Below are 14,186 nucleotides of genomic sequence, written 5' to 3'. Positions count from 1 at the left end.
CTTTAAAGACCCGTCTCGCGTCTCAGGGATAAAGCTGTGACACGACTCTCACCGAATACACCGATTTAAAAGGAAGCTACAACATCACGGATTTGTCGTCCAACGAAATTTACGAGTTACGCTCACCGAATGTCTCGTATACGGTAAATATATATTAGGTGCGTATATGTATATATCTCATAGGAGAATGAAATTTTTAATTAAAACTTTCTTTGGCATCGAGTAACCTCCCTCCGCGACTGCATGGTCATTAGCCGAAACAAGCGTTTTTTCTCGTGATTGTTTCATATACGCGTGTTGTTACACCGTCAAAGACTAATGAAATTGAATTCACGGTACGACGTAATTAGGCAATTAATATTTCTAATCAATTTGTAGAAACGTGTGGGCAGAGAATATAGCGAAAGAGTTTTTACGAAAAGTTTGCAACGCGAGGAAACGAGTGGACTACGACCGGAAGAAAGGATGGGAGAGCCCCAGGGTCGCGCGATTAGCGTATACGTAAAATGGCAGATTGACAAATTTTCGCTGTACTTGCGAAGCGTAGTGCACTCCAGAGCCGTATAACAATTCTCTTTTCCGCGATACACTAAAACGTTCGGACGTGCTGCAGCGTTCCGGTTCCGAGCAACGCATATATTACTCCTGGCATTATCTCTTACTTTATCGTTCTTACGTAAATTGATCTAGCGTTAGGTGTGTAATTTATATCACTCGGCAGTAATCCTCTGCCAGTTTTCAGACTGCTTCGGAAAACCCTGCGATTCTCCAGGGTGGAAGACTGCACTTTTTACCCTGAAATAATCATCGGCGATTAAAATTTATCATTGGAGAATATTTTTCTGTGGAATATAAGCGTAGGACGATCGCTGCTCGTATCACTTTTTTTTCTTCTCCCAGTGCCTTATCGATACGGTTCGTGTTTCCGAGTGATAATTTGGTCGATGGTACGAGTTTGTTAGTTTAACTGTGTGGTGTATAATACGGTGGAGAAGCTTAAAGGTGTTTTCCTTATGAATGGATCGATGCGTTGCCCGGTGCGGGGAACCGACGAGAATGCTCGAGCTCTACTACTGGTACTTCCAATACTGCAGGCTGGAATACCGGTGTGCTGTTCGATCCTTTCCTAGAATAAGACCACTTGAACTTTACATGAAAATGAGCTTTTATTTGGAATTAACTAAGGTAGAGAAATATTGCTGGCTGCTTCCTCGCTTGAAACGTTGCATTATTATTCAAATTAACGGATGTTATCGCACAGCTTCGCCAGAACTACTGCTACTCTTATACTCTCTCTCTCTCTCTCTCTCTCTCTCCTCTACAAATAAATAATATCTTTACAAATCAAATTAACTTTGTATGCTTAATTATATAGCCTTCTAGAAGCTCTCGTTATTAACGCAGTAGATTTTAAATTTCGCAAAGGATAATAATAAATTCATGGCAACTTCATTATCCAAGGATGAAAAATGCTCTCGTAACTTGAAAGGCTTCGTCGAGATCTTCTCAATTGGATCTTATTGTGCAGGGGATATATATAGCGAGGCAAAATAAACATTTCAGAAAGGGTTAGTTGGCAATAAAATCAAGGCAGTTGCGCGAGGCTGACGAGTAATTATCGAGAAAAAGTCCCGTTCCTTCTTCGGACGCGTAATTCTTCCTAGCTCCTATAATTTGCAACTTTTTTTATAGCTCCGATAGAAAATCAACACTGAAAATCGATTTCCGAGTAATTTCAATTTTGAGCGAGTGAAAATCTTCTCTGTTAGAATAGTTGTATCGCGAGGTACAGTTTGTGAAAAAGTATCATCTCATTGCAATTTTATAGTTATATGTATATTAACGCTTAAAAGTTACTAAATTTATTCTTTTGAGTTGCAATTTAAACTGAATTAATGATCGTAGAAAGTAAACGCACAATGCAATTAAATCAAACCTGATTACACATGCTTTTACAAAGGAATTTAATTAGCTTCAGTGAGTTAAGCTTCGATTATGCGAGTCCAACGAAAAAATAGGTAGAGAGAGAGAGAGAGAGAGAGAGAGAGAGAGAGAGAGAGAGAGAGAGAGAGAGAGAGAGAGAAAATTGCAGCGTATACGTACAGCGTATTTTGGATACTATAAAGCCATAGAACACTTGGAGTCAATTTTAAAAGGTTATAGATCAAATATTAACTATTTCTACAAGAGCTTACGCTTGAATCTTGCCCGTGGTTTTATCGTCGAAACCGCGTATATTTATAGCATTTCTGAATTTGCATTTATGCCATAAGCTTCCTCTCCGAAGAGTTATATGCGTCGTACGTTCTGGACCGTTACGTATATACATGCTATAACCGAATAGCTACAGCAAGATATCTCGCGTAAATTTTGTTGCACTAGGACCCCGGAAAGTTCAATTTCACGAAAAACGATTTTAAAGCGCTTCGAACACTCGTCTTTGCCACTGATCAACGATCTCTAATTGATAGTTTGGTCGGACGAATTATTCATGTGCAAGAATAAAGCACCTTTATCCCTGCAATATGCACGAATTTTTTTTTAAGGGTATTCATTTTCAATAGGAACCACGCGTCGACGCGTGTGATAAGCCTGGGAAAATTCTATAATGACAATTGGGAGTCTTGTTTGGCAAAAAAGGATTTTAAAGCTGTTGGAATAACTGTATGATTAGGAGTCGTGTGGTGGCGTATGGAAGCATGCGCGAGGAGAATGGAAGATGGAGGGAATTCTAGTAGTAAAGACGCTAGATGAATGAGTGAGAAGAGGGAGAGGGAGAAGGGGGGGGGGAGGAGTTTCGTTAACGGCAACGCGGGCTATTTAATTCCCCGCAGCGACGTAATCGCATCATTCATGAACGATGGATGGATAAGGGTAGGTCTCGCGATTGCAATTTTCATTCAACGCTTAATCACCGGAATGACACTCGTAGATTAAAGCGAATCCACGAAAAAGGGGAAAGATCGTTGGAAGAAAAATCGTGGACGTCCTTTCCCAGGGAAATTTGGTATTTAAATGAGGAAGAGATCATACGCAAGGTCCGTGCTAAATAATTTCCTGGCCAAACGCATTTGCATCCTAAAACTCCTTTATACATATATATATATATATGATTGTAGGAAATGAAAAAGTGCGAGAAGGACGCGCGAGGAATAAAGCGACAGGACGCATCTTGAAAATTCGATCAATTGTTTATTCGCTTCTTGCGTGTCCCGTGATGAATTCACTCTCCGTGGATGCACTGTACGCAAGGTTTCAGTAACGTCCGAGCTCGGAATGGCGACCGGTGACACGCGCTCAAGCGTGTAATTAACGAGAACCTGCAAAGATAATTTATAAGTTTCAAGCCAAGATAAATGATTACAAAGAAATGCTACGTTATCGTCGTTGAAGCTTTCAACTCTCGCTCCTGACGTTCGGTGTATTACCGGGATATGAATTATCATAGTTGTCGCGTATTTTGTCGACGAGAAGAAATTAAGGAAAAACAATGATGAGAATCGCAGCTGGCAATTTTTCACAAAGTTTCGCGGTGGCGTTTTTCAATCCTCCGTATTTCGGAGTTTCGACAGAGTGTTGTAAAAAGTGGAGTAAGATAGAAGAGAGGTGGGGGGAGGGGGGGGGGGGGTGCAAAGGCACTTATAACAGAGGAGAACCTTATCGACAACACTCGAACAAACCAGCCACGTCAATCTTCGTGAGCATCCAATCGAGAGCTGAGTCAAGCGGTGCGCGTAACGGTCTGATTGTTGGACGTTGAGTGCGATTTGCCTGATAACGCATTTGCGCGCGTTCCACGATTTAAGCGCGAGACAATGCCACTAACGTAATCGTAGAAACTGCGGCTACCGCAATTATGGGCAGGATCGTTTGTTTATTTAGGTAGATAGAGGGGGGAGTGGAGAATGTATTCGAGTGGCCAAGTATCGAAGGGGGAGGCGAGGGGTAAATTTCCAAGCGCCTATATCGCGTCTCTTCTCCGATAATGTATGATCAGAGGGAGATGGTGGCTGGCCACATCACGCGCTACTCCACTGCGTACCGCTGTCCGCTTATATACCTACCGTACCACTCGTATATATATATGTAGTAGACGGAGAGCCCCAGCTGTTGGATAAAAATAGAAAAACGAAGAAAATTGCATTAAAGTAAATAGAGAGAGACGCTTTAGCTATTTCCGCTTCTTATATACCAACGGAGAAACTCGCTCGGAGAAGGAATATTGACAAATGCTGAGATCCACGAACAATATATCACTGCTGGTACGAGTAGACTGGGTAATTATTATTACATTGTTCAGGAGTAATGGGTTTTGCGCCTCGTTACGTAACGATATTTAGGAGCTCGTTGCAAGTTCCGAACTGGGGGATTAAAGAGTTAGAAAGGCGTATCGAGTAAGCCGCGCGCGCGTCCCGGCCTTCTCTCTCCCGGTTCATCCAACGCGTTGCGTAATTATTTCTTCGAGTAAGAAAATCTTGCCAGACGGTGGGCGGATTCGCGAGTCCGGCGGAACAATAACGGCATCCGCGCGAGTATAGATGCAACGTTTAGCCGCTGAATTTCACCCTCTCCCAGCCAATGACGGTTAACGAGATTTATTCCCACTTTGGATTCCCGTTCCAGCTGAGCCAGGTGCCCCGATGCCATTATTTCAACCTTTTTCCTTTTTGATCTCAGCCCTATCGCTCCATCGCACCGTTCCATTTCCTTCTTCTTCTTCTCCTGCACGCTGACCAGCTCGGATAGATCATAATTAACTCGTCGATTAATCCCGTAGAAATTTCTACCATTGGTCATTCGTATCATTTCTACATCGTTTGCCTCCAGTGGTTCTCATTGAAATTACGCGATCCTCCACTAGCGGTGTATAACAGACGCGATCAAATATTGAAGGAGCTTTAAAAGTGCTTTATAACTAGTGTGCTTCGGGAGGAGACCTTCTTCTCCCATCGGATTAGTCGCGATTGACTCATCGATTATTCTCGTAGAAATTCCCATCATTGGTCGTGCCGTTTCCACATCGTTCGCGTGCAGTGGTTCTCAGCGAAAAACCCACTATTACTGGGAGATTTATTCTTAATTGCTCTGATTTGCTTTTGTTGCTTCTTTTATACTGCGCAGTAATGATCAGTCGAACGATGAAATAGCGAGTAAAGGTTGCAGGTGCAAAAAATTCGGTTAGTCGCGATTACGAATACACCAGTATGGTATATACACACATGTGCATATAGACGTATGTATATGTAAAGGGAGAGAGAGAAATTGAAATTGGGATGCGTGTAGAATCGTAGAGGGGAAAAGCATGAGAAGTCTGTTCTCGTGTTTTACGTGAATGGAATGCATACGCGTACATGGCAGCAGCGCGCCACGTTCTGGCAATACATAACAGTTTAGCATATAAATGTTGCCAAAAACATCTTTCCTTTTGCTCCCGCGGCCGCTTGGCTGCGGCCTTGCAAAACTTGTACCGAGTTCGCCCCAGAGATTACCTCCTCGCACACACTTCGGTTTACACACTGACGCGTCATCCTAATACGTTCCTTCTGGCAACTGTAATTTTTCTGGCTACGAGCATCTCCACCTGAATCCCCCCCCCCAGCACCTCATTTATCCAATGATTATTCGCATCCTCTTTCCATTTAATCCCGCACACTTTTATTCCCCCAACGAATTCTGGAATAATTTTTATATTCAGCTGCAGCATTTTTTAATTAATGAATCCTTTCAAAAATCCGTTCCCCTTCAGTCCCTTTTTACGTATTATGGAAATTTTTGCAATCCTGCGAACTCGCGTTTAAATTGGACCGTGCAAAGCACAGTAAAATAATAACGGGTCAAGAGAGGGATAAAAATCATAGCGTAATTTTTAGCACGTGATTTTTTCACGGTTTTTGATTGGTATCCGCGATACATCTGTGTGTGCATGGAAAGTATCACGTAATCTACACGTCAACTGAAACATTAAACGTTACGTGACACAGTCCTTTCAAGCTTTTGCATACGTTCGCACTATAAATCGAGTGTTCCTCGTTACAACGCACAAAGCTTTGATATTCTGTCGCTATGGTCAAACCGTACAAGATTTCCCTGAAAAATCCCTGCTTCTTTTTCCTCTCCCAACTTTGATTCGTATATCCTTCTATCATTTTGCTGCGCGTATTTCCACTTTTTTATCAGCTAAAAAAATCACCGTTCGAACCGTATAGGAAATACCAGGATAATAATATTTTTCCACGTTTGGAAACACTGGCGTTTCTACGCAGGGAACATTATTATATAACACGCAAGGGGCATCGAGAGTTGCGATTCTAAAAGGGAAAATGTGCGCGCCAGTCGATGATCATCCAGCGAGATAATTAATCGTGGGAATGTGCCAGAGAGCTTCCGCGGAGCTTGTCCGTGAGACCAAAGAGAGTTTAAACGAGGTTTGCTCGGAAAAGAATTTCAGTTACGCCGATGTCGGCACTATAATAACGCTTTCGGCCAACTCGCCAGGAGTAAAAGTAGCTGATGCGCGCGCTCCAGTCCAATTGGGAAATTGGGGGATTTCCTTAAAGACCTAATTGACGTAGCAAGTTTTCGGAGAAAATCCACTTGACGTATATATATATATATATATATATATATATAATGTATAGTAACTTAGTAAGAGGAGAAAGAAAGAAAGCGCGTCGCACGGAGAGGAACTTTTCACAAGAATTTACCGACTATTGAAATTGTTGGAAAATGAATTAGCGCGCTCCAGAGAGACAGGGAGTGGACATTGGTAATTCTCCGGTGAATCTCGCGAGAGCATAATAGAGTGGTAGTTGCGTGCGTGTGGCATTTCTCCAGTTTTCGCGATATTAGTCCACGTGCAGTGATATATACATGCATTTATCGTAGAAAGATTTTCCAGCCTCTTTTTTTCTCCATAGTTGTAATTGAAGGGTAAAGTAATAACGCGCGAACGGACCGTGCGGGTGGTGATTAAAAGTAGTTTGCTCGTATAAAAGAGGTAGAGGTATAGTGCTTGCGCGCGGAGAAGGTGACTATCAAGTTAATTAAACAATCAAGGGGAGCAGACAGATTCGCGCGCTCGTTTGGCGGGGCGTTATAGCGAAGCTGTAGACAAGTTACAGTTGGGTCAGCCGACATGCCACCACGCGGTTTGTCAACCGGGCCAGACAGGTATACACGTACCGTACATACTACCCTATCGCCGAGCGTTAAACGATAGTTTCCACCACCCTACCGCAATCTTGTACAGTTGCATTAGTTTGCTTGCTAATTCGCTCCAACATAAACAATACATTCTAACGACAGGGACGATAGCTGTGTGCTTCCTGAAATTACTCCTAGTTTCCTTTCTCTCTCTCTCTCTTTCTCTCTCTTTATATATATATATATATATATGCAACACGTAGAATAATTTGTCATCCCAATAAAAAAACGATATATATTTCTTTGATGATAGAAACCTGGTGAGATTTTTGTACAAGTGGAACAAGTCGGTACATGGTCGGACAAACTTAATAGACATTTAAACCAACGCTCTTATCAGTTTATCCTTGTTCTCTTCGTTCTCGTGGGATAGAGAGAATAGTGCCGAGTAGTGGAGCAGAGGTTCTCCGAGAGTTTGATAATTTTTTCATGTATATACGTGTGCGAGGTGATACGATTCGAAGGAGGATCGTATCTCGCGGAGAAAACGCGGCGATAGGTCACGTCTTCCGGTTGGTAGGGATTTTGGTACGCAGGACAAATCCGAGCATGTTTATTCAGCTAGAATTTCCTTCTTTACATCGTAATCTTGTCACTCGAGAGGAGGCAGCCGATCGTAGAGCTGCAGGCGGTTTGCCGTTCGTGAGCTTAGAAACGTGATACCCATACTCGGGTAACGCTTATTCTATGTAGCTGATTTCTCGGGAGTATCCTGTGTAAACAATTAATACGATTGGAAGTACAAGTTCGATAAAACCGTGTGTATACCGTACCGAGAGAGAGAGAGAGAGAGAGAGAGAGAAAGAGACACTGGAAAGAGTAAAGTTAGGATAGATATTGTCCTTTTTCCTCGGGTCGGTCCTCTCTCGCTAAATTTTCATTCCCAACCAAGCAAATATTTACTCGAGTTTGTTTCACATTCTATTTTCGCGTCGCGTTTAATATAGCATCCCGGTATCTTACGTCCAGTGTAAAAGGGAGGAAAATCCAGAGTTGAGAACCCCATGCACTCTCCTCGCGATCAATTGTTTATTCATCGGTGGTTCTCACTCGCGTACCGCACTTATATACATATATATATATATGAAGCTTAACGACGGAGCGCGTCCCTTCAACTGTTCATTTCCGTTGGATTATAATTGTAGAACGAGCGTGTTCACTCTTTTCGGGGTTCATTTTGAAAATTGCGTCCAGTATGGAAATTTATTCGAGATGAGCGGGGATCGCGAACAGGAGGCATGCACTTTACATTTACATTGCACAGAGGCTGAAGAGAGAGTATACTACAGCCCTATAGAGCTACGTATATACGAACCACGAGAAATATTCGCTTCGGATTTGTTTGCGTATAGCACGCTGCACACCCGGAGAGTCCTTGGAATAAAACTATACAGCGAGGGGATCATAAGCTTCTCTAAATTATGTTCCGAGAAAGAGAGATAAATGCTATTATACGCCGTCCGAAGAGGATTTTTGCGGAATATTAAAGCGCCCGCGCCATATTCTGCTCGGTTATATCGTAACTTATACAACTGTGAGTTCTTGTTAGGTTATTAAAACAGCATCGCATGATAGTTTCATCAGTTTTGTAAAAATACAAAATTTCTCGTGTTGAAGCTGATTAATTTAGAATTTGTTGTATATACGAAACGGTGAAACGGGACGGGGGGGGGGTCGCGTTTGGTAGAAAATCAATTAGCTGATGACACGGGAAACAATGGAGGAGGCTATTCTTTGCCCAGTTCTACACTTTCCTACATATATATATATACAAGTACGGGTTGAAACTGTTGGGCGTGCGAGAAGGAGCGTGTCCAGTTCAAATATGTACAAACCGAGCTTTAGGGCGTCTTTCATTTTGGTCTGATTGTAGAAACACACACATGCGCGTATATATATATATATATATATATATATATATACGAGCGTGTGGAGAGGGGTGATTGCGTTTGGGAGGTCTTGCGGGGGCTGTAGGGGCCGTGTGTCCCGTATAGTTTCAGTTTAACCAAGACGTAGACTAATGACAAGATAGTTTAAACGCCCGAAGCTATCCGCTGCTGCCAAAGGATTAGTAGGGATGATGCTGGGAATGGAGACGATGCTGCGACGAGCCGATGCAAATCTTAATAGATGATCAGATAACTCAAGGTTAATTCATTAACCTTGCAGCAACCTTGCTGCTTTAAGATCGCTATGAGCGATAGGCACTGTGATTGTCCGAAAACCACTTTAGCTAAGCTAAGCTACTTCAATTTGCTCCATCTTCTGGCGCGTTTATAGCTATACTACTCGCTTCTTGATTCGTTCGCCTCTCACGCGTGATATAGCGAAACTTGTGAAAAAACTCTAATATCGAAAATCATACGTCATAAATATAAGAGACAAAATTCGCGCGGTTTTCATTCAAAATGTGCATTTAAAAGCACGCGATATACAGGGTGTGTCGTTTGATTCGTTCGATATAGTTCACAGGCGTGATTCGTTCATTTTGGAAAACATAAAAGGTGTGAAATTTCTTATGAGACATTTTCGAAAATATTTATTTGTTTATTTAGATTGAAAAGAAGATAACGTGGAAAAGATTCGTATCTCTCATAGGTTACGAAGACGAGCAAAATTTTACGCTCACCCTGTACATGTACCACATTGATTTAGCGTTATTACTCGAAGGCACACGCTAGAAATAAAGCGCTGTATTACCGAAGCTTCTTTCATCCATCTGTTCCGAAGATTCGTGTCATCTGGCGAGATCAATGCACCAGACCATCAAGGAGTAGGATATATTGCTATAGTGCATAATGTACACAGCTTCCCAGAGGATAAATGTAAATTCAAATATTCCAGCCTGTCTTATATATACGCTCTTGCGCTATATACGTGTCGCAAGATATTGCCGTGAGAAAATAAGAAGCGAGACGATAAAACCTTATTTAAGGGACGTTATTGGATGAGAAAAACTAGATTGTTTAAGTAAAAAATTTAATCAAAATAAAACGTTGGAAAATCCTATTTGTTTACACACTTATATATATGAAGGAAAAATCGATCGATCGATTGCGAAAAAGTGTTTTTTTTTTTTCTTAGTTTTTTGCATTTTACACTGTACAGCAGAGTAGGAAATTTTATCAGGTACGATTTCGATTAAATTTACCTTTACGCTTCCATATTTCCACGTGAAGAAGGCCACGGCTGGCAGACAGGCTATTACGCAACATTCCAGGATGAGAATGGCGGTCCTCATGAGCCAGTTTAGCGAGACTACGCAGGGTGAGCCGTCCTCGCAGGATTCGCAACCCTCGGCGCATGGTAGACACTCGAATATCCCTTCAACGGCGTACTGACTGTCCTCGCCCTGCAAAGATTAACCAAAGCTTTTCCTTAATCCTCCTTACACCTATACATGTATATACACACTGATAGGGAAATAGATAAAAATGATTAGTCGCGTGAAATTTTATTTTTCAATAACAAGAAAAGTCGACTTTTTCTCCACAATTTTTCCTAGTGCAAATTAAGAGACGCTTTGGAAAAATGTGTAATAAAAGAAAAATCGACATCTCTCGTAATTACGATGATGATGAGAATTCTATTCCATTGCCCGAGTAATTTCAAGTGGCACGCCCTGTACATATATATATATATATATATATTTATCGCGTTAATCGGGCGAGCTTGCTGTACTTTTGGAAATAAGGCTCGAGTGAAATTTCCATCGCTGTCGGCTGCTGTAAACAATGTATCCTTGATCCGTGGGAAATTTAATTCGGTAAGCCGCAAGTGGAAACTTTAGATCCCACGGGAGTTTAGAGGTAACGGGTGTGTCTGGCTTCCCGAAGAAAATAACGTGCTACGCGAATTTACAGTACTCGACCGGCAATTCAGAATGTCAATGGAATTAAGATCTCGAGTTCCTGGAGAGTTGATCCTTTGTTAGAAAGCGATCAAACAATCTCGCCGAGAGAATTGCTACTCCCCCGCATGGTGTTCCACCCACAATTCAGCAATTAGTCGATATTCAGTTGCGATTGAACAGTAGGACTCTGAAGGCCGGTGCGCACAATCGAATAGGCGAGTTCAATTTCGATCCAAGTGCATCATACGTCGTCTAACCGACAAACTTTCAACGGACATATATGTAGCTATTATATGTATACAGAGAGAGAATGGAGCAGGAAATATAAAAATTTCTCCAATATTCTCTCGTTTCGTTACTATATGTGTGTGTGTGTGTGTGTGTAGCTGATATACTCGAAACAATTGATCTATATATATATATAAAGTCGTTCAAAATTAATTTTCAATAATGTAATTTTGCTGAAATTTCGGTGAACGGTATATATATAGGATACTGTTATATAAAAGTTGGTCAATGCAAAAGAAGCGCTTCATTAATTTTGCCTTTTCGTGCAATCTCATTGTTAAAAGTCGTCGACTCGAGCTCGAGACGTTAAAATTGAACACGGAACCCTACCGTCTATCTCGAGAGAACTTTGTTTAGTGACAAGGTAACTCTGTCTTTCAGCTCGTCGTGCTACAAGTTTTCGGCTACGCGAAGCTGCGGGTGCAATTAGAAAGTTTCTTCGCATCAGAAATACCGTACAACGTCCACTGGATTTTCCCTAAAACCGTGCGCGCCTGCTATCGCGTTGACGCGCGAGACGCCAACTACGTAATTTTTCTCTCTCTCTCTCTCTCTCTTTATTAATTATCCCTAAGAATCGAGCTACGTCAGCTTTTTTATCTTTCGGGATGAATCGCATGGTTGAGAAAATAATGAAAAGCCTGCACCTTATTACCGAAGATTACCTCGGTTTGTAATTTATTTCCAAGCTCAGGAATATTAACAAAATCTTATTGACATTGTGAAAGGCTATCTTCTTTTCACGTAAAATGTCACGGGAATATAAGAAGGTAACGTAGTAGGACGTTGCGCAATTTATCGGTAAAAAGCTGGGAAATCTTTAGAGGTTTCCTATATAGACTGCTGGCGGATACTTTTCTCGAATATCGGATGCAAAATTGTACATTAAAAATGCACTTTAAACCGGTAATGATAGCTTCTTACTTTACTGGTACCTCCCGATCGAGACCATTATTCTCCAAAGTGCGCTACATTTTCACTCGGGTTTCATTTTTATTTGACATTCATTTAACCCCGCGCGATGGAGAAGAGAGTACGCACACCGATGCATCGGAGGAGAGTACCGCGAAGATCACGGGAAATATTTTTATGCTCCTGGATATATAACGAACGATCGTCCATTTCCCTCCTCGCTTTTTCCCAACTTTTCTCACCCGATTAATTTAATAATCAACGGCACACCACTCGCTTTCTCTCCTATATACATATATATATATGTATACAGATACAACCCCCAACGGATATATAAATCGTGTACAACGTTGTAACATGCACTCCGAGTCGCGAGCTTTAAAACTCGCGTTGACACATACATATAGTCAGCGATTATATCGAAATAAGAGAGAGAGAGAGAGAGAGAGAGAGAGAGAAAATCCTGCTACTTATATATATATTTTCCTGTACGAGCGTCTGCATTTATCTTTCGAGTGAAATACGGTTATTCAATCGCGTGCTGGCATACAAATCTCGCTCTTGTTTTTTTTCCGCATACTACTTCGGATAAGAGTGCGAGTCTAAACCGCGTGCGATCCTGCGGTAGTTCTCGATAACGAATCACACTTTTCCACCCCCTGTTGCCCCCCTCCCCCATCGCATTGTTTAAATTTCAATACCGACACGGCACAATTTCATATTTACGCTCCGAGCGTCAGCTTCTCGTCCAACTTTCACCACTCTTATATACGAAGCCATGTTTTTCTCTATTACGCGAGAATAAATGTAATAAATTTGCCGAAAGGTTTTTATGACGACACGCAGCATTGTTGGACGAGTCTGCGCTAGCTCCGCTGATTAACGGTGAGAAATTCATTGTTCCGTCTGGCCGGTGATAGCCTTTCAAGCAGCACGTAATTTCAACAAACTTGGCGCCAGCGTTTATTTACAGCGATGCATGAATGGAAGTAGTGCAGTCAGCACTGGAGGCACGAACGTCGTTTTCCACTGGTCAGTCTCCCGCATTGTCGAGCAAAGGTCTAAGGACTTTGGAAATGGTGGTAGTAGGGTGCAGGTTTTAGGGGCCGTTTCGGGCCAAAGCATCGGGAGCGCGGGCTCGATCGGCGTCGCGCGCTACGCCTGCACCAACGGCGAACCTCGGAAGATTCACGCGCGCCAATTTAATGGCGCACTGCTGCTAATGTTTGTTGTCAATTCTTATCGCCAAACTTGGAGAGAACGCCCTTTCCTGCGCGCAGGGATCCTGACGACGAAACCCTCTCCGACCTTCGGCACTTTGAAGCGTCGATTGAAAAACTTTTCCAATCGGATGACCCGATTTCCCGGGGATAGCTTTATGGAGCCACTCCGTCGATATATGCCACTTTGAAATACTGTAACGATCACCACTCCTCTACGATCCGTTTACTTAATAGGCAAACGGGCGGAATCATGTTCTAAACTCTCCTCGAATATTTCGAAGGACTCGTGCATGGTGGATGGATTTAGCGTAATTTTTCTGCGTCGAGTTTTGTGCGTGAAAATACGCGATTGCTTGTTTATATATATATATATATATATATAGAGATGCAGCATTAACGCAACGCCAGGAACGAATCCAAACTGGATTTGTATCGACAGTCCCGATCGACGCGTAATATTCGCGTTCGAGTACACGTATATATCTGGTGAAACGGTGAATTAATTTACGAGGCCCTCGATGATTCAATCTTTTGCACGAATTACGCGTGGGATTATTATGTACGGCTTGATTATTGCGGTTTGAGTTCCAGGTTATTATTATTTCAATCTATAGGTGGCGAGGACAAAAGAAAGTGTAAATTTTTGGCAAAGTATCTCGATCATTTGCTATTTGAAATCAATAACCCAAATCAGGCTCCATCGGATT

The 14,186-nt window shown here is 42.1% G+C and overlaps 1 protein-coding gene across 1 annotated transcript in view; it reads right to left on the bottom strand.

Moving 5' to 3' along the window:
* Positions 1 to 14,186, bottom strand: part of LOC136783190 (metabotropic glycine receptor-like) — a 116,201-nt gene that overhangs the window by 24,665 nt on the left and 77,350 nt on the right. The window contains exon 5 of the mRNA XM_066743117.1: positions 10,355 to 10,555. Within this exon, the coding sequence (XP_066599214.1) occupies positions 10,355 to 10,555 (201 nt within the window). The remainder of the gene's footprint in view (positions 1 to 10,354; positions 10,556 to 14,186) is intronic.

The sequence above is a fragment of the Prorops nasuta genome, unplaced genomic scaffold, assembly GCF_024137725.1.
Source record: "Prorops nasuta isolate Cenicafe-Biocafe unplaced genomic scaffold, Cenicafe_Pnas_1.2 PNAS00032, whole genome shotgun sequence".
NCBI classification, from domain to species: Eukaryota; Metazoa; Arthropoda; class Insecta; order Hymenoptera; family Bethylidae; genus Prorops; species Prorops nasuta.
The sequence above is the reverse complement of the archived record's forward strand: the minus strand, read 5'-3'. Positions and strand labels throughout refer to the sequence as shown.